The 22599-nt window shown below is 38.8% G+C and overlaps 2 protein-coding genes across 2 annotated transcripts; both read right to left on the bottom strand.

Annotated features, from left to right (window-relative positions):
- Nucleotides 1-1352: 1352 nt before the first annotated feature.
- LOC140227784 (protein rolling stone-like) lies at nucleotides 1353-9167 on the bottom strand. Its single transcript, XM_072308181.1, has 3 exons — nucleotides 9108-9167; nucleotides 5268-5541; nucleotides 1353-1996 (listed from the first exon to the last, which is right to left on the bottom strand). Exons 1-3 carry the CDS (start codon nucleotides 9165-9167, stop codon nucleotides 1353-1355), a joined length of 978 nt encoding a protein of 325 aa, XP_072164282.1.
- Nucleotides 9168-11268: 2101 nt separating this feature from the next.
- Nucleotides 11269-15932, bottom strand: LOC140227118 (protein rolling stone-like). The gene is made up of 3 exons (XM_072307549.1): nucleotides 15837-15932; nucleotides 12618-12891; nucleotides 11269-11921 (listed from the first exon to the last, which is right to left on the bottom strand). Exons 1-3 carry the CDS (start codon nucleotides 15930-15932, stop codon nucleotides 11269-11271), a joined length of 1023 nt encoding a protein of 340 aa, XP_072163650.1.
- Nucleotides 15933-22599: the final 6667 nt, after the last annotated feature.

Here is a 22599-nt window from a genome sequence, read left to right as displayed (position 1 = left end):
CAATCTTTGTGCATCATTTTGATATGAACACGAGAAAAGTGCCCAGCTAAAAGAGAAAGGTCATTAAAAGGAAAGTAACCCCCAAAATACATGTTGGTTGAGTGAATGGAGCAATATTAGTAAAATACATCATTGAAAGCTTGAGGAAAATCGGGCAATCCGTTCAAAAGTTATGAATTTTTGAAGTTTTGGTGAAGAGACGGCAGGATCAGACGACTACTACGGATCATGACATCACATATGGACTACCATATGAGGAATAATATAAAGAAAATTAAACATTTTTTTTTTCTCACTTTTCTAGCATAATGAAAAAGCACTATATAGACTTACCTCTTTATATATAATATTGCCCTTGGCATTTGTCAGTAACAAGTTCAGGGAATGTGTACTTTTCATATATGGAATGATATTTTGTGGGATTTTCTTTATACTTCTCTATATGGTAGTCCATATGTGATGTCATGATCTGTAGTAGTCTTCTGATCTAGTGGTCTCGTCACCAAATTTCAAAAATTCATAACTTTTTCAACCGATTGCCCGATTTTCCTCAAACTTTCACTGATGTGTTCTCCTAATATTGATGCATTCACTCAATTCACATGTACTCTCTAAAAAAATCGAGTGAAAATATTCACTCTTAAAGGAGTGAATACAAAAAAGAGTGAATTTAGAGTGAAATTGGAGTGAATTTTGAGTGAAAACGTTCATTTTCACTCATTTTGGAGTGTCCTCAGGGATCACTCGAAGATTTTGGAGTGATCCCTGAGGTCACTCTAAAACTAGTGAAAATGAACGTTTTCACTCAAAATTCACTCCGATTTCACTCAAAATTCACTCCGATTTCACTCTAAATTCACTCTTTTTTGTATTCACTCCTTTAAGAGTGAATATTTTCACTCGATTTTTTTAGAGAGTATATTTTGGTTAATTCCGTTTTTAATTTTGTTCCTGTGTGCACATAAGCCAACTCGAAAGTTACTTATTACTTCCTTGTGAGGAATAAATCATGTCTATCTCCAGAAATGTGTCAATTAATTCAACACCGAAACTTCGTCTTTACTGGCCTAAAAAAGGCGTAATAAAGTCCGGACGATGACCAAACAATGAAAACCATCATCTACTCTACAAAGTCGGGGTAACGTCCGAGTAATGTAGGCCTGCATGTGATATTATGTGTAACTTTCACCTGACCGGAAGCAGGGTAACAGCTGGGTAATGATATCCGGGTAGACTGTTCTCAAGACGCTATCTGAAGAAAAGCAAAGCAAGCATGTTTCAGACGGAACTCGAGAAACTTTCGACACTGAAAAACTTGGCTGTTATTCATACACCCTGATGTTAATCTAATCCTACTTTGTTGAAATTTCCACGGATTTGCGCTTGTGGCAACATTTCACGGAGATGTACAGTCTCAGTCGATACAGTGCGTACGCTATGCACTGAATCACGCCTAAAACCAGCAGGAGTCCCACCGCGTAGGCGCAGGTAAGCCCTGGTATTTCTCCCCAGTCCAGGATAGGATAGATTGCTGTTTCTCCCCAGGAATTTACTCCTCCCGCAGCCCAATAAATGACTGTGAATATGCCATAGACTAAACCGTAGGCAAGCCCATAGATCCAGTGAACGATCCTTATGGGATGGGCAGAGACGAACAGATCTAAAATGATGAGGATACCGTTCATGGCGTGCACGTTGACGTTGAGTCCGACATCCAGCGGGTTTCTCACTTCCCCCTCTTCTGGTGGACTGTAGTCGTGCAGCACTGACCAGTAGACGACCGTCACCAAGGGGGCTATCATGACATTGATATTAAACAGTGCCCATGACAACTTGAGGTACCAGGGAGTGAGTGGATCGGGTGCTTGTTTGGAGGTACCTTGGTCACTGCTGGCTCGTGTGGAGGGCTTGCCTTCAACGTCAATATCTTCGTCAACCTCCATGGATCCTCCTCCCTGCCTGGACGCCATCTTGATGACGTCATCATCTGATGATACTGTGATACAGGAAGAATCGAAACGCAAAAAAGAGAGAGAAGAATGGAACATGAGGCTATGAAGCTATGCAATACTCTATCGTCTGCCAAGGACATATCATACTTTCCAATACAGATATACTTAAATGTTCAAATGGCTTCCCACATAGCAGACTGACGTCGAAAAGACGTCTTAATTTGGTCGCAACTGGTAAAACTGGTCGCACGTCATAGAATGACCAGAAAATGACGTAATTTCAACGTCTTTTTGCAACGTATTTATCACGTCATGTTAGGGACCTCGTAATGACGTAAAGTTTACGTCAGATTTCCGTCATGTGTTTTACCAATTGTTAGTGACGTATTAATGGCGTAAAATTCACGTCAATTTTGCTACGTATTTTTCACGTCAAATTAACGACGTATTAATGACTTAAGATCTAAGTTGCTTTGCGACGTATTTAGCACGTCATGAAAACGACGTAATAATAACGCCAATTTTACTTTGTTTTGCGACGAATTCCTGACGTCATATAGGCGACGTATTGATAACGTGAAATCTACGTTAGTTTTGCGACGTATTTATGACGTCATATAAGCGACGTACAGAAGACGTAAAATTTAGGTCAGTTTTGCGTGTATTCTTCACGTCATATTAACGCCGTATAACTGCCGTAAAATTTACGTCGCTTTGCAACGTATTTTTGACATTAGATTAGCGACTAATTGATAATATAAAGTTTACGTCAGTTTTGCGACGTACTTACGACGTCATGTAATTAACGTATTACTTGACGTAAAATTTACGTCAATTCAGGACATATTTATGACGTCATATTAACATCGAATAAATGACGTCAAATTTGCGTTGCTCTTTAAGGTGTTTTTCACGTCATCCTAGCGACGTATTCCCTGATACTAGAGACACGTCAGAATGACGTCAATTTGAAGTCATTATAGTCGTCTTTTTGGCATAATCACAGAAGATCGACGCCATTTAGACGTCTAATAAGCTGACGTAAAAAAAAAATCGCATTTCTGTTCATATGGAAGACATCTAAAAGACGTCATATTTGTGACGTCTTTCTGACATCGTGGTGCTTATACAATGACTCCGTAAAGACGTGTAAATTTCTAATATAAAGACAAGATCTAACGTCAAAAAACGTCTTTTTTTCAAAAATAAACAAAATGGACGTCATATAGATGTTTTGATCTAACGTGAAATATGTCGTATTTTTGCTCAAGTAGTCCAAAAGACGTCATATTTGGTGGTCATATTATAGAGAATTCTTAATGACGTGTAAATTACGTGTGAACGACATGTTTATGATGTTATTCTGACGTGATATTTTGTCTTTCAAGTACTAATCTAAACGTCATTGCTTAAGACGTCTTTGTCAGACCACCTAGACGTCAGACAGACGTCACAAGTATGACGTCTATTTGACGTCTTCCATTTGAACAAAGATACGATATTTTTACGTCAGTCTAAGACGTTTAAATGACGTCCATTATCTTTGTTTATTCACGTCGTTAAGACGACATATCAAACGTCTTTCTGATGGACGAATTTTTTACGTCTTCCATTTGAGCAATATGACGTATTTTTGTCGACCGTTTACGTCTTTCTGACGACAGCGCTGACGTGAAGTAGACGTCGTTCTGACGTGTAGTTCAAGTGTAGAAGTAGTCCAAAAGATGTCATATTTGGTGGTCATATAGAGAACTCTTAATGACGTGTAAATTACCATTTTAAAGACAAGATGTCACGTCAGAACAGCGTCATTTACACGTTGTTTGCACGTCAATTCATGCCTTTCTAACGTATATTTGTAAAGAAAACAAGAAAGACGTCCTAAAGTCGCCTTTTTGACGAAAATAATCAAATAAAATGGACGTGATTTTGATGTCATTTTTAAGTTGTGAACAACGACCTCGCTTTTTTGCCCTACTTTTATTTTCTTTCAGAATAAATCTTGATTATTATTACTTTTTTAGCATGCACAAGACTTTTGCAAATAACTGTATGCTGCACACCTACCTTATCCAAAACACACAAGCACATAAACACACAAACACACAAGTACATAAACACACAACACCCACACGAACACACACACACACGCACATAGACACACACACCAATTGCATGGAAGATGCAAACATTGCGCTGCTAGGCGCCCGTCGAGTTATCGGTATACAAAGAAAAAAAACAACAACAACAACTGCAACATTGCTCATGTAAGGTTCCGTACTTTTCCCCAGGCTTGGTATGGAGCTAGATCACTATGTATTGCCAAAATATCATCATTCAAACGTGCAATGATATATCATGTCAGTTTCCTATGAATTTGCATCTTATAAAACTCGTCAGTGTATAACTCTGATGTGATGCTCGATGTTCCATCTAAATGAAAAGATCTTGAATTTGGTTAATAACGGGTAAAGTAGCTTTCTTTGGATTAAAGATACATTACAGATTACAGATACATTTTGACGTCAGTCTAAGACGTTTAAATGACGTCCATTATCTTTGTTTATTTACGTCGTTAAGACGACATATTAGACGTCAGAAAGACGTCTAAATATGACGTCTTTTTACGTCTTCCATTTGAGCAAGATGACGTAATTTTGTCGACAGCTTACGACGTCTTTCTGAAGACAGCGCTGACGTGAAACAGACGTCGTTCTGACGTGTCTCTGCTATCAGGGTTCTGACGTGGCATTGTGTTGGTTCATTTTTTTCACTTCTGTCAGTTCATGCCAACGTAAGTAGATTGTGCATAATCAAGGAGGTATACCTCTTGGGCATAATCATGCGTTTTTGTTGTTGTTGGTTTTTTTTTTCAGAACCAGTACGTTGCGTCAGTCGTAATACAGGTGTCATTTTGTATCTGCATATAACCCCTTATTACTGAGCAGTACTAATCAAACCCTGATGGCTGAATTATTATGTCAATAGACCGATAACATGTAGTACTCATTTTTTTAAAGTACTGAATACAGAAGGTGTAGGTCCTACAGTTGGATAGTACAGAGCTTACTGGGTTCTGTGTGACAGTCGTGAGAGAATTATTTTTTTTTCGATGACATCAGCCGTCCCGACTCATTTAAGAAAAAGATGAACATGAAATACAGGGGTGGAAAAGGAAACGGAAAATCGCGTTCTCGGCGCACTACTCTCTTCTTTTGAGAAATAGAATACCACTAAGTGTTTGATTTTACTTTGATTTTGCTCTTATATATTTTGTTTGGGCTATTCATGAGCAGTGGAAAGAATCCAACCCACCGAATGCATCGTTCTGGATTCCCTCCTTTCCTCGTGTCGAAGATCGTCGAGGAAGAACAAGTGAGCTTTGTAGTCTGTAGCAGTAGACGGCGGAGGAAAGAGCCCCCACGATCCCGTAAAGAGTGAGGACATGAAAAGACCAGTTGGTGAGGTAGAGCAGCTGGCGGGCACCGAGAGAGGCTATCCCCAAACAAACATTCAGGGTGTCCCATATGACTAGGTAAATCATGAAGAGGGATCGGTAGACAATGTAGACGTATGTCGGTATTGGCCACTGAAATGTTTAGATTAAAAAACAAATAGATAAAAGACTTTGAATTTGTTTGCAGACAAATTTAATTTCAACGGCTGCATGTTTATTGATAACCATGTGTATGCACACACGCCCTCAGTTATACTCATGTCACGATGTGCACACACGCACACACCCAAAACGGACTTTAACACAAAATAATGATTCTTTAAACATAAAGAAAAGCGAGTAGAAACGTTTTCCATACATTCCTGCTGAAAATTGATTGTGGAAATTCTTCATTGTCATGCGGTGAAACGACATTATTTTTTGATTTATTAGTTTACAATGACTTTACGACTGAAGTCTCGTACCAGCTCACACCATTACACCATTACTCTTGTTGTCAACCTGGAATTAATTCAAAACATGACGTATATTCGGATAAATAAAGAAATGAAAAGACAACCTTAAAAGAAATAAAATTGTTAGATATGTCAAAGATTCTTGTTGAAGATCTTTTCCTTTCAATATTTGCTGTACCATCTATGATACATTATATTCCTATTTTGATACACCCTTCACCCGCGTGCACACACACACACAAACACACACACACATACACACACACACACACACACATAATATATATATATACATAGAGAGAGAGAGAGAGAGAAAAACAAAGAGAGGGATAGAGAAGAGAGCTACCTCTAAACAAAAATCACTTTCGCTCAAATTCAAAATATTCGTTTCGATATTCTATCTTAATGGATATCTCTATTTCAAACATCTCCACTCTCAGAAAATTTAACGAAGTAACGTTTCCCGTAAAATTGCTTGACTGACTATAAATTCAAGGTTTGACACACGAGTACCATTATAGCAAAATCGTGCTGCACAAGAAAATCACCCAGTTTACGAGACACAATTTCATTACGCTTGTCGTCGTAGACGTAGTTTGCTAAGAAGGTTTGGGCAAATAGACTGATCAAGGTTCATGCCTGTGTATTACCCGTTTTATGTGTGCAAAGTTGAGCATAAGAGTATCGGACATTACCACGGCTTTGTGCAAATACTCTCATTCAAGGTAGTGATCAGTATAATGACTTCAAGGCTACATTTCAATAATAAGAGAGACGTCATTTGTTTTCAGAGTCATGGCCTGCGCCATAGTGATTTGAATAAAAACCCATCAACTTAGAGTATTGCTGTGTGGTAATTGTCACTATACCAGGATCAATTTGCAGAAAATTGATTCGTATTTTATTTTGTTCTGGTATTGTAAAGAGTAAGAGTTATTTCATCATCAGTTGTACTCATGCGTTGAAGTGGTGCCAAGTAAGTAATAATATAATTAAGGACAATTTTTATCTGGAGTCGGGTTTGTGCTATAATTTGCTTCTACCAGAATCAATCTGTCATTGGGTAATTTTCGGCCACCTGAATGCGGGGTATAGCGATCAGTGTGAAATCGAAGCTAGCGTAAAACTAGGAAGAACAGATATTTAATACTTTATATAATGTATATATTTTCAGAAATGAATTTACATCGAAACAACCCGAAGCTCTTAATCTGGCGTTTATGATATCTATTTATTGTCATATCTATCAAGTAATATTTTTTTTTTTTTTTTTTTACAAACGTCTAGACAGGCTCTTGAAAAAAAAAGGTAAACCTCCGAAAATATACAAAGAATATTTTGATTTCACATTCCTGAACCATGTAAAGCATGTTATTTCTTTTAGCATATAAATACACAATCTGATTGATTATTCACAAAATGCATACATATTGGCCTATATAAATAGTTTGTACATTATGATAATTGAGTATTTTCTTTCAAAACCCATAAATAGCAATTCCAAACATGTTATTTGTAAGAAAAGAAGAATATTCCTTAATTTCTGGAAGTTTCTGGTACAAAATCATCCGTCGTAACATATAGAAATATTGTTCTATCGAGGAGATGGCATTCACAATAGTAGCATTTTTGAAAAAAAGTGCTTTGAAAGCTCTGTCCGTTGAAAGACTCCTGGGAGGTGGGAGGTAATAGGGCTTTGACTTTTTGTTGCTTTGAATTTCAAAAACTGCATAAAGCTATTATTAAAGGTTAACGTGAGAGTGTTTATCAGTTAACGTGAGAGTGTTTATCATAACGTGCGGAAGGTTCTTACGGCCTGTGATAATGCATACGCATGCCCAATGTATGTTACAAGGCATGCCGTTGCGATGGCCTCTGATTAGTTGCTGTCACATACAATACATTGAGGAGATTAAAAGATTTGAAAAATGTATCCTTAAAAGAACATAACAGAAACATATCTTAATAGTTATTATAGTTGATTTCCTGACCTAAAAACATTTAAACATAAGCATACTACTCAATACACGGTATATGCATTCATGGAAAATGCGTTTTTATTATGTTTATGATTATATTGTCAACATTGCCTAAGTCAAATCCAACTATATGTATAGTAATATGATAAAAATGACCAGTTTGGTCATCGAACGGTCTAAAGGTCCTGTCACACCTTTCCGGGTAAGCTGCGAGGGCGTGTTGCGAGTAGGGATTTCCCAGCACGCAGGAGAATTTTCTGCGGCCGGACACGGATGTTGGCGACTTCCGTACTTGCGCCTTACCTGCTAAGACGCGTAGACGCGTAGTAATACACGTAAAGTACAGCTTCGAAGATGGGGTTGGGTTGGAAAAATCATTCTAATTTCAAGGAAAATCAATACTTGTCCATATGCCTCCGGATTTTATAAGAGAGATACATTCTCAACACAGTATACGTGTTTTGATGAAAAAAGGACTTGCTCTAATGTGTCAAATAATATTATGTGCCTTAACATGAAGCCAAAATTGCCAAACATGCATTCATACTTCAATAAAGATTGCAGAAAGGTACAGTGTATACTCTTTGGTATGGAGTACTGATTTCACATTATATATGTCACTTAGAAACATCAGACACACATACAACACACACTCCCACACACATGCAACACACACTCCCACACACACCCACTACAAACACACACATTCGCGTACACACACGTACACACCAAACCACATTTTTTCAAATTCCAACACACACACACACACACACACACACACACACACACAATGCATGTCTTGAGTCCAGACCATGCGCATAACTCAAGGCACAGACAGCAGGAAGGACTGCAAAAACACTATTGGATACAGTACACTATCACCTTGGAGGATTTAAAGTTGTTTGCATATAATTAGTGCATGGTACACATATAGACAGCTAATTATGTGCGATTCTGTCTTATATGTTTGCTGTTTGTGACACCGGTTTATTAGCCAGTAGGTAATCACTCACTGACGGTAAGCACAAATATTCAATGGTTATTCATTAAGTGCCTCATCATAGTACTTGAGATATTTTGGGTCCCAAAACAAAGTTAATCGTGTCAGCACAAGTGAGAGTGATAGGTATACGTGTGGTACCTTCGTGAATGCTCGACTTCTCGACCGGTATTTGCTAATGGCGGCGGGCACTCTATTACATATAGAACCTCTTTGCATGGCACCAATCAATGCTGTGTCTATCAAAACTATCAACCCATTTACCTGTGATCGGGCTAAAGCCCCAGGGTCTTTCAATTTAAGTCCAAACTTGCACCGCACCATCTTCATGAGCTTGCAATACGTCTCAGAGTCAGCAGTAATATATTATGCCCAACAGTTCCGTAAATGGTCTAGGTATGAAAAGAAAGTGGGCAATACCGCGCGAAACCAAATGGAAACTATTTTAACAACGTCATTATTTAGTCTTGACACAGTCTTAAAAATGTTCGGCGATGTTGTTGCGAGAAACGTGAGACTTCAGTACAGCACGACCGCTATGCCAAATGTCTGGCTCCGACGACTGTGCAGTAGTTCGTCATACTTTGCACTAAATAATTACACAGTTAAAATGTACATGCCGATGCTTCATTGCTAAGTGATCGCTTCATTGCTTTCATATTTTGTTAGCTGTCAACGAGTACTTGACGAAACTTGACGAAATGTAGGCGGACTTGGAATTCATTTACTTCGTAATGGAAATGATGGGGGTTAAAAGATTTGCACTCGTCGAGTTGGGCAAATACACATAGTTCTCTATCAATTCAAAGGAAACAGATCACCCACGCTGAAAAGCATTTCGATTCGCTTCTCTGCGCTTAGGATATGTTACGATGTTGATGTATTGGTCCACAAACAGAGACATTTGCATTTATAGAAAAAAAAATCTTGACAATGAGTTCACATAACAAGGCAATATTGTAACTCTCTTAATCATATTTGTTATCACATCGAAGGAAAAAAAAATACCTGGTTGGGGATTGCATTGTGAAGTTGTTTTTTTTTTCCCCTTGGGGAATATTGAGAGAATGCTGGGAAATCTTATACAGCTTGTTATTGTCTTGTCTTCTTTCTTTTGCCAGGGATTGTAAAATCCCAGAATTACCTGTTTTACCATGAGGCCGCCTCAGCTTACAACTAGCTCACTTAGGAGTTTCAGTTCACTTTTATCCCTGTACTTTCATTAGCATGATCGAACAGCTGAAACTTTGATAAACTGAAATTAAAACTCGTCGTTGATCTTCATATAACAATCTGAAAACAAGAATTGAACTGGACTAGTTGAGATTTACGGCATTTTGGTCTTTTTTATTGTCTGTGCACAAAGTTACGTATTATAATAAAGAAATCATCACAAGGCGAGATGCATGCATAAGATAGAAATATTGAACAAAACTTGAAATAATAAGCTATGGAATATATTAGAATAGTACATATACATCACGGCCCGTTCGGGCATTAATATGAAATTTAATGGTCAGAAATAAACTAATATATAACAATCCATTTTGAATCTTAAGTGCCCTATCGGGCCACTGAAAGATATCCTTTATGGAAATTTGGTAGCCCGACATAGCAGTATAGATGAACGAAGAAATCTAATTGGTTTGTACTTATGGAATAGTTCTTGAAAGTAGCTGGGTGCTGTGCCATGTTGAACGGAAAACCAGGATCAAGATCTTGTAGAGAATTCGCTTGTCAATTTGACGCCAGTGTAATCTACGGAGGACGTGAGAGATGTGTGAAGTTTTCTCCGTGAGAGTTACTAGTCTAGCAGCAGAGTTCTGGAGCAGCTGGAGGCAATGTATTTGATAATCTGGTAGGTTTATCAGGATCCCATTGGCAAAGTCAAGACGAGAAGATATAAGAGAGTGAACCCAGCATTCAGTTGTCATATCTGACCCCATTCCTTGTCAATTCTGACCCGGAACGGTGTGTGACCCCAACGGACCCAGTTCCGGATCAGTTCTGACTCGGATGTTTTAAGAGTGTTCAACGAATGAATCATAGCGACATTTTGCCTCGGAACTAAGAGAGTTCAAGATGGCGAAATCTCGGATCTCGCCTTCTTGCCTTCTCGGACTCATGATGATCAAGTGACGAGGTCTCACAATCTCGCCTTCCCGGACCAGAGAAGTCCAGACGATGAGATCTCCAAATCCGGCTTCTCGTCTTTTAGGAAGAGAGAGGTCGAGAGGGTGATGAATTATCCCTTATGTTATCGGTTGCACTTGAAAGCTTCTTGGCTTCTGTTTTTACTGGACATATTCTACGTTGTTCTAAGTATAGTCACGTTACTTGGGACTTTCACGACACACGATGACACTACACTAACGATGTTACCCTATTGTTACCAGAATGTTGTTTTCTCTCTCTCTCTCTCTCTCTACACAGTACTCGTTATGTCCACAGCTTTGGCACTGTGATTCCTGTTGCATTTCACTGAGATGTATACTCGCAATCTGAAAAGTGCGTACACTATACACTGGATTACTCCTATTGCCACGGCAATTGCCACAACATAGGCGCAGGTAAGCCCTGGTATTTCTCCCCAGTCCAGGATAGGATAGATTGCTGTTCCTCCCAAGGAATTTACTCCTCCCGCTGCCCAATAAATGACTGTGAATATGACATAGACTAAACCGTAGGCAAGCCCATAGATCCAGTGAACGATCCTTATGGGATGGGCGGAGACGAACAGATCTAAAATGATGAGGATCCCGTTCATGGCGTGCACGTTGACGTTGAGTCCGACATCCAGCGGGTTTCTCACTTCCCCCTCTTCTGGTGGACTGTAGTCGTGCAGCACAGACCAGTAGACGACAGTCACCAAGGGGGCTACCATGACGTTGATGTTAAACAGGGCCCATGACAACTTGAGATACCAGGGAGTGAGTGGATCGGGTGCTTGTTTGGAGTTACCTTGATCACTGCCTCGTGAGGAGGGCTTGCCGTCAACCTCTTTACCATTTTCGTCAACATCCATGGATCCGCCTCCATGCCTAGACGCCATCTTGATGACGTCATCATCTGATGATACTGCGACACAGTACGAAACGAAAAAAAGCAACATGAATCTATGAAGCTATTGAATACTCTATATCGTCTATCAAGGATGTAATTATCGTACTTTCTAATACAATACTTCATATGGACAAACATTCAAAGAGCTTCTGACGTGGCATTGTGTTGGTTCATTTTTCAATTCTGTCAGTTCATGCCAACGTAAATAGTTTGTTTACCTCTTGGGTATAATCATGGGTTCTTTTTTTTTTCAGAACCAGTATGTTGAGTCCGTCGTAATACTGTCGTCATTTTGTATCTGCATAACCCCTAATTACTGAGCAGAACAAACCAAAACCTGACTGAATTACGTCAATAGGCCGATAACATACTCATTTTTTTTTAAAGTATGAAATGCAGGGGATGTAGGCCCTACAGGTGGATAGAACAGCTTGTTGCTAGGTTCCGTGTGACAGTCGTAAGAGAGTTTTTCGATGACATCAGCCGTCCCGACTCAATTAAGAAAAAGATGAATATGAAATACAGGACTGGCAAAAGAAACGAAAAGAAAAAAAACCCAAACAAACAAAAACGCCTGTGTTGCAGTGCACTACTCACTCTTCTTTTGAGAAGTAGAATACCATGAAGTGTTTGATTTTACTTTTATTTTGCTTTTACTTTGCTCTTAGTTTGTTTGGGCTATCCATGAGCAGTGGAAGGAATCCAGCCCACCGAATGCGTTGTTCTGGATTCCCTCTTTTCCTCGTGTCGAAGATCGTCGAGGAAGAACAGGTGATTTCTTTGGTCTGTAGCAGTAGACGGCGGAGGAAAGAGCCCCCACGATCCCGTAAAGAGTGAGGACATGAAAAGACCAGTTGGTGAGGTAGAGCAGCTGGCGGGCACCGAGAGAGGCTGTCGCCAAACAAACATTCAGAGTGTCCCATACGATCAGGTACATCATGAAGAGGGATCGGTAGACAATGTAGGCGTATGTCGGTATTGGCCACTGAATTGTTTAGATTAAAAAAAGAAAAAAGAGGATAAAGGACTTTGAATTTGTTCACAGACAAATTTCATTTCAATGGCTGCATAAGTAATAACCATGTGTAGGTACACACACCCTCATATTTTATACTCACATCATGATGTGTATACACACACACACACACACACACACAACGGACTTAAATATATCAGGGAGCACCTCCCTGAATATATTAAGGAAAGCGAGTAGAAACGTTTTCTATGTATTCATTCCTGCTGAAAATTGATGGTAGAAACTTTGCATTGTCATGCGGTAGGACGACATCATATTTTGATTTATTAGTTTATAATGACTTTACGACTGAAGTCTCGTACTAGCTCACACCATCACAGGAACACTCTTGTTGTCAACCTGGAATTAATTCAGAACATGATTTTCATTCGGATAGAAACAAAAAAGAAATGAAAAGACAACCTTCTATAAAATTGTTGGATATGTCGAAGATATTTGTTGAAGATCTCCCTTCAATGTTTGCTGGACCATATTCCTATTTTGACACATCCTTCACCCGCGTGCACACACACACAAGGTATATATATATATATATATATATATATATATATACATGTATATATATATATATATATATATATATATATATATATGTACATATATTATCATTATATATATATATATATGTACATATATCATTATATATATATATATATATATATATATATATATATAACGAGAAAGAGAGAGAGAAAGAAATAGAGGGACAGAGAAGAGAGCTATCTCTAAACAAAAATAATTTTCGCTCAAATCGAAGTGGTCGTTTCATTCTATCTTAATGGATATCTCCATTTCAAACATCTCCACTCAGAAAATTTAACGAAGTAACGTTTTCTGCAAATTACCCGACTGACTATAAATTCACGATTTAATACACTAGTACCATTATAGCAGAATCGTGCTGCACAAGAAAATCACCCAGTTTACGAGACACAATTTCATTAGGCTTGTCGTAGTTTGCTAAGGAAGATTGGGCAAATAGACTGATCAAGGTTCATGCCTGTGTATTACCCGTTTTATGTGTGTAAAGTTGAGCGTAAGGGTATCGGACATTACCACAGCTTTGTGCAAATACTCTCATTTAAGGTAGTGATCAATATAATGACTTCAAGGCTACAGTTTAAAGATAGGATGGGCGTCATTCATTTTCACAGCGTCATATGGCCTGCGCCATGGTGATCCTGGTGATAGGAATAAAAAACCATCGACTCAGAGTATTGTTGTGTTGTCTCTACCAGGATCAATTTGCAGAAAATTGATTCGTATTCTATTTTGTTCTTGTAAAGAGCGAGAGTTATTTCATCATCATGGTTATGTTAGTGATTATACTCATGCGTTGAATTGGTGCCAAGTTAGTAATAACATAATTAAGGACAACCTATATCTGGAGTCGGGTTTGTGCTACTTTGCTTCTACCAGAATCAATCTATCAGTGGGTAATTTTCGGCTACCTGAATGCGGTAGCGATCAGTGTGAAATCAAAGCCAGCGTAAAACTAGAAAGAACAGATGCATTTCATTGATGCTTTTGAATTGGGCATTACTCATGTTTTGTTTTTTTAAATGTACTTATATTTATATAATATTGTATTTATATAATGTATAAATTTTCAAATATACATTTTCATCGAAACAGCCCCTCTCAATCTGACGTTTATGATTACGACGTATATCATAATTATCTATCAAGTCATACTTTCTTTAACAGATGTCTAGACAGAAATGTTAAAAAAAAAGTAAACTTAAAAAAATATACAAAGAATATTTTCATTTCACATTCCTCAACCATCTGAAGCGTATTACGTCTTTTAGCAAACACAGTCTCACCTCCTGATTTGATTAATTCATAAAATGCATACTACACATTGTATATAAATGTATGAATGGTTTGTACATCATGATAATTGAATATTTTCTTAAAAACCTATAAATAGCCATTCAAAACATGCTATCTATAAGAAAAGAAGAACATTCCCTAATTTCTGGAAGCTTCTGGTACAAAACCATCTAAACATAAACATTGTTCTACATAGGAGATGGCATTCACAATAGTCATTATTATCATCAGTATTCTTTTTGATTGAAAAAAAGTGCTTTGAAAGCGCTGAAAGACTTGGCGGGTAATTGGGCTTTGACTTTTCATTGCTTTGAATAAAAAAAAAACTATGTAAAGTTATCATTAACGATTGACTTGAGAGTGTTGATTATAACATGCGGAGGTTCTTAGGTGATAATATATGCGTGTGCCCAATGTGTGTTGCAATTAAGGCATGCCATTGTGTAAAAATACGGCCTCTGATCAGTTGCTATATATCATTTCACATACAATACATTGAGGAGAATAAAAGATTTGAAAAAATATGCCGTTTTCTTCCACTTATACAATAGAATTGGTACATTTTTACATCATTGACGTACAATTTTTCTTCAAACTATAATTTTACGACTTATGCGAGGTCGATTCAGGTGAGATTGAATGTGTGTCAAGGAGACATTAAACCTACATGTAATGACACTTTGTACTCGATTGCTACAATAAAAAAAGAAGAAAGATGTTTGTATAATGCTGGTATAATACATCAGTGTCCAAAATCGAAGAAGCTTGTTCTATATTCGATCAAAATCAGTCATGTTATTTTCCGATGGTCATCTCAATTTAGTAACAGATTAGAATTAAAGCAGTGTTCATAAACATACGATATGGGCCAACATACAATACATCGTTTTGTCTCCAAATTTTGCGTTCAAGAAGTCAGTTTTCTCGCATTTTTAAAGCGTGCTGCTCGCCTTGCAGCAAATGTGATGGTCGCGCTCAGTTTGACACACGGTGTATCAATATTCTTGTTCTCAAAGAGCTTTATGAATCAGATTATAATCGGATATGTGAGAGATTACCTGTGATCGTGCCAGTGCTCCTGGGTCATTCCAATTTAGACCAAAATCGCTTCGTTTCACCGGGATGCGCTGACAACACGTTTTAGATTCCACCATATTTTTTTTACTTGTTAAAATAATCTAGCACGACGACGAAATGAGGACAGTAAGATTACGTTTCGTTAACTCTGCTTCATGTGAAAATCAGACGCTCGTGTCTCCGTCGTTCTTTGAACACCATTCGAAAGATTCGTGGCGACCAAACATAGGATTTACATCATGATGACAGTGTTTGCAAGACTGTGAGTTGTCAATCCCATGCAGGGGAGAATTCTTGGTTTGTCATGGCAGAGGAACAATAGAAGCGGAGGTTGACGTAGCAGTCCGAAGCTGGTAAACACACCACACTTCCAACACCCATAAAACAAATTAACGAGGTTAACTGATATTTACATGTCGTATAGTTCATTTTGGTGCGCAAAAAGTAAATAAATCAAAAAATAAAGTGTAGCGGCAGAAGTGTGATTTTCATCTGTATTTGACTAATGATGGCTACCTACAATCATTCAGAATGGAGAGATGTCAATTAGGAAGAGCTCATATGTATAAAGTTTAAACATATTCATAGGGAAACGTGGGTCATAAGGGTCAATATAGAGCTCGAAAGATGATCGACTAACCGTGTCAAAATGACGGATCACTAAACTGACTCTGGTTGACCCAGCGCATTTAGCACCACTGTCGGCACTGTTTCAAGTACTTTCACTTCTAAGATATTTTTTGATATGACTTATTTAGATTTATAACGGTGAAACCTCTGACACTACTCCGCTGTACAACTGTCGGTGATAGAAGACAGTCAGAACCATCGAAGCAGTGGAGGCTGCAAAATACAGTATAGGACTGTATGGCAACATTTGACTTGAGTTCCCAAACAGTTGGTAGTTTAAGTTGAGATAGAAGTTCAATACTTTATTATTTCAGCCACATAAATCAATGATTGTCCGAATTTGATTGCGATATACGATAAAACGTTTGTTGTCATCATGACTTGATATAAGTAAAGGTGTGTACAGTTATACAGTCTTAGTAGTAAAGCTTTACAGCAATTTGGAGGTCCTATGTCAAAATCTCAATTATATGAAGATTCACAAACACATGATTCCGTGCATTATGGTTGTATACAATGATAGGATTATAAATTCTGTTCACATTACCTTAAAAATGATAAGTTACAAGATTCTATCCGACTACATTGTAAATATCATTAAGTTTAAGTGTTACGTTTAAGGCACACTATTACTCTTATTCGACACTTACTAGTAATTAAGCGGGTGTACACAAGGCGAGCTATATACCGACGCTTGTGTAGCATTTATAGTGGAACATAATACATGACCGAATTGTATACTCTTTTGTTACAGTAAACCCATTTACATCACCACTTCACTTCACCACGATACTACTTCGTCACAGATTGACACCACATACCACGCGTTTGCAATCACAAAACCCCTAATTTCAATGTAGTGAAGCTACAAAGAGAGAAAATTCGTCGGAGTCAGTACTGTTGTTAATGGTGGATAGGCCCTATATATGGAATGAAATCAACACCACTGGGAATAAAGCAAACAGCTTTTTAAATTCAATGAAAAGGAAAATTACAGAAATGCTCCTGAATCAATACGTATAAACTGACTGAATTAACTTTCTTTATTCGAGAAAATCATCTGATACTATTGACGCCATACACTTGTTCTATTATCAATTATTTCATTTGTTTTCTAACTATTTTTTACATTAAATGCTCCATCAGGAATACCACACTGAATTGCATACATAGACAGTAGTTTTTGTCGAGACACACTGGACATCAACATCGATAAGTGCCGCACCACTAAAGCAGGTACAAAGCGATCAAAAAAAAAAAAGTCTACACTGTTCGTCCCAAATTATCTGCAAATATACGGGAACCGAACATCAGCGAAAGGACTAATAGTGATCGACAGCAACCTTCTAAGAGTTGTTAGCTTTTGAAATAAGCAGAACGCAGTCCATTACACTCGTCTTGCTTTATGGAACGCGAGATCGCTGACAGCCAGAGAAAGAAGCACATCTATATTTGACTTTGCCAGCTCTCACTGGAATTGACTCACCAGCACAAGTCAATATCGTCACGTGTTAGCTACAATACGAAAGACACTACCAAATTATGACTTCCATCAGGTTCCCCGTATCCTCTCCTCGGGTAAAGACGGTGGCGTTGGTGTATTGCTCCACAAGGGTCGTTTCGCCGTCGTGGCCGATGATCAACACAACTTTTCATTTTTTAGTACAGTGACATGCTGATTACATCACCTATTGGCGGCATCCGTCTAGTCACTCTGTATAGACCACCTTCTAGCAAGAACAACAATAACTGATTTCCGCAAAGAGTTCTCTTCGCTCCCAGAAGTCCCTGAAACTTCAAACCATCCGCTGCTCCTTTAAGGAGACTTCAACATCCACGTTGACAACTCACTCACCTAATCCCAGCTCAATGACATTCCTGCGCCTCTTGGACACTATGAGTTTATGAAATCATGTCTTCTTTCCAACACTCGCAAACCACCATATCCTTGATCTCATAATCACCAGGAAAGATGATTCCATTCTGACTGATGTACTGTCTGACAAAATCGTTGCCTCCTGATCACTACGCAATTACCTGTCATCTACATATCTCTAGACCGCCTTACATTCAACGAATGTTCAAGTCTTGTTGAATAGCGTGAATGTTGCGGATCTTCAGACTGATATACTGTCCTCCACAGTAGTCAACAATCCCTTAGAAGATCCGGACGTTTTAGCTGATCAATATAACGACGACCTCCGCTCCATTCTTGACAAGCATGCACCGGAAGCCTCCTGGAACAAAATTCACTACAGATCGAGGGGGAGATGTACGCAATGCAGTGCAAGGCGTACAATGCTCTGCCGTTTGAGACCAAGCAACTATACTTTTGAGACAAGATAAAGAATTCAGATCATAAACAACTAATTTTTTTCGACTGATTAACGACCTGACATCACCGCAAGCAGCGTCACGCGTAGCTGAGAATCACCGTTCTGAGAATCTGGTACGAGATTTCAGCGATTTCTTCACAGCGAAGATCCATCATCTTCATAACAGCATCGGTCATGAGATGTACGATGACCTCTAAACATCTCCTCTTCCAACGAAGCACCGGTTCTTCAGTTTTGAAGAGGTTTCAGAAGTTCAGGTTTTGTTGATTTTAAAGTCGTCTTCAGCGTCGTGCGAACTTGACCCGCTTCCAACTCATTTGATCAGACGTTGCATTCCTGACGTGACTCCGGTCATCACCAAGAACATAACCTGCGCAGCCTGCCGACAGGTATCAGTTCATTTCGCTTTGAAGAGGTCTATAATAGTCATCCGTAGGCTGAAAAAAAAAAAACCCCAACAACCTAAACTCTTGGTAAACGATCTCGGGAATTTTAGACCTATCTCCAACATCCCTTACCTTTCTAGGATCCTGGAACGGGCCGCAATTGAGCAACTTCATGAGTACCTGGACGAATGCAATCTACCATCTCCTACCCAGTCTGCATATCGCCGGCATTATAGTGTAGGAACCACCCTTGTACGAGTGCAGAATGATTGCTTGCGAGCCCTAGACAATCACCAAGAGGTCGTCATAGTTTACTGATTCTTCAGCAGCCTTTGACACTGTTGACCACCAGATACTTCTTGATCGAGTGTCACGTGAATTAGGCATATCAGGCAGCGCGCTGGAGTGGATGAGATCATACCCTGAGGACAGGAGCCATGTTGTCAAGGTAAAAGAGAGTACATCACCCCGTGTTCAGGACACCCGTGTCGTTCCGCAAGGATCGGTTCTCGGACCCCTTCTCTTCTCGCTTTATACGACACCAATCCACAACATCATCTCCACTCATGGTCTGCAGTCAATGATCTATGCAGATGGTGTCCAAGTGTATACGTCATTCTCATCATCAGAGCGGGAATCGGCACTACAAAGGATCCTGCATTGCTGCCATTCGGTCCTGGCCGAGACAAAACAAGTTAGTCATTAATGACGACAAGACAGAACTTCTGCATTTATCCTCGAAAGGCCCCCGGAGTTGAACTGACAGTAGGCGACACATCAGTCATTGAGGAGAAATGTGAGGTTAGAACCTATAGGGGAGTCTCCATTGATAACATCTTGTCATGAGAATCACAGATAAACAGTATATGCCGATCCGCCATGGTATCTATCAGGAATATCTCTCCCATATATATACGCACTGTTCTATAGATCGTAAAACCACGCTTAGACTTATTCATGCTTCTGTCACGTCAAGACTGGACGCATGTAACGCACTTCTCGGTAACGCGCATACGAAAGACATCGCTAACCTTCAACGGGTACAAAACATAGCCGAAAGAATGACAGAGAGCGACTGCACATACCACTACCATTTAGCTTCTCCTCCGCAACCTCCACTGGCTCCATGTCTGTAAGCGTGTAGAATACAAAATATTCCTTCTCATGTACAAAGCACTTGCTGGTGAAGCTCCATCCTACATTTCTAACCTCATCCGCGTTTACACACCTCCTCGTGCACTCCGATCACAACACCAGCTACTTCTTCAACAAGCCCCTACTTTAACACCAGAACTACGGCTCAAGTTCCTTGTCTATCATGGCGCCCACCCTCTGGAACACTTTACCCATCTCTGTCCATACTGTACCAACTCAAGAGACTTTCAAGACTAGACTCAAAACATATCTACTAGTATTTAATCAATATTTTGTCATTCACCGCGATTTTTCATATCATTTGTATTGTATTACATATGTATTTTTAATTTTGTAACTGTACTGTTAACATAATCTTATACTGGAATAATTATTGTAAAGCGCATATACAGAGACCTTACTTTACCCATGCCCTATATAAGCAGAATGTGCTATCATCATCATTATTATTATTATTATCATATTATATACTTTTTTTTTTACTTATTCACCCTGACTCTATTGTACCATTCAGTATAAAATATTTAGATGTTTACTTCATGTATCAAGAATTTCGCTTTAACCATGTTCGTCATAACGGGATTGCACTGTTTCCATGATATGTGTAAACAAGATCATGTGGTTCAGATGAAACAGGATGAATTTTGTCCCTTGCTATGAACCAGTGTCTCTCTTAAGCATGTCAACAAAGTTGATCACTGGTCTGCCTGGTTTCCTGCTCCCATGCTTGGGCATCCAGTGTATCAGTTTGGAAGCACACTCATTGCTCCTGAAGCAGTGGCCGGCAAAGCGAAGCCTCCTTATCTTAATCTTCTGGCTTATTTTAGGTAAATCCCTATACCGTATGTCCCAAAAAAAAAAATACATTGGGACCCTCCGCAATGATATCTTTAAAAATATTGACTCAATCTAAACACAAATTCAGGGTATGAAACTATAACTCATTGCCCACATCTTACAGAAAACCCCATTCGATTTGCTTCAGTGGTACATTATATATCTATTGTGTGAAAATTATTTGCTTCAGAATGGTCTCATATTCAAGTAATGTGCAGTTTATACTTGTACGATCGCCCCGTCACTGTACAGGCATGCTAACCTGGAAACATTAAACTGCACATTACTTAAATATGAGACCATTCTGAAGCAAATAATATTCACACAGCAATATATATATAATGTACTCTTAAATGAATCCCACAAGGATTGGAACGATCATCCCCCAGCATTCCCACTGATTCCCACTGATCAGTTACTAGCCATCCCCTTTAACCAAATCGAATGGGGTTTTCTGCAAAATAGAGCAAAAATGTTATATTTTAAGACTCTGAAGTAGCAAGTAGACAATTTAATCATATTGGATGTTACCAATGCAAAAATCTGATTGTAATTTTTTGGGGACATACTGTACAGTTCTGTGTTGGTCATAGTTTGCCTCCAGCTAACATTTTGAACGACTCTTAGCATGCGTGTGTAGCAGCCATCAAGTTCTTAAACATTTGGTGTGACCGTCCATGCCTCAGAGCCATACAGTAGTACTGTCTCAACTGCTGCTGCAATTAGTTGGAGTTTAAATTCTCTTGAGAGAGTTGACTTCCAAAGCTTATTGAGTTTGTTACAAGCAAGCCATGCTGCCGCTTTCCTCTGCTTGACATCCTTATAAACATAAAGACTGTAATGCTGGACTGACAAACTTGGAGTACCTGTACCATTGTGGATCGAGAACATCACTCGAATTAAGCAAGTAAGCAAGCTATGAACCAGTGCTTCGATAACCAACCAGCTGCGCAACTATAAACCAATCCCCACCCCACGTATTACGCATGGAACGACTGACTTGTATACAAATATAATGATATCCGTTACAGGATACGTAATATTTTCTTCTCTGTAAAACTTCAGACAAGAATGACATAACTACCTCGATTCTTTTTAATGAATTGTTTATTTGTTTCAAATGAAAACACTATATAGCGATTTATAAACGCAGGATAAAGTATCACAAAATCGGTATGGCTTGAACGGCTAACCCATTTATAGTCCCCTGCCCTGCAAACAAACATTAAAGTGTACACGTACATGAACGCTATACACATCGTGGCATGCAATGGCGGCTCTGAATGGTTCTGGTCGTTGCATATGACTTCGTACTTAATGATTAAAAAAAAATAAGTCCTTTGCTCTTAAAGCTAGAGCACAACATTCTGCAGTGTTCCGTCTGATTTGTATAGATTTTG

This window comes from Diadema setosum, chromosome 4, assembly GCF_964275005.1.
Source record: "Diadema setosum chromosome 4, eeDiaSeto1, whole genome shotgun sequence".
NCBI lineage: Eukaryota > Metazoa > Echinodermata > Echinoidea > Diadematoida > Diadematidae > Diadema > Diadema setosum.
Note: the sequence above shows the minus strand (reverse complement) of the source record. Positions and strands in the feature narration are given on the sequence as shown.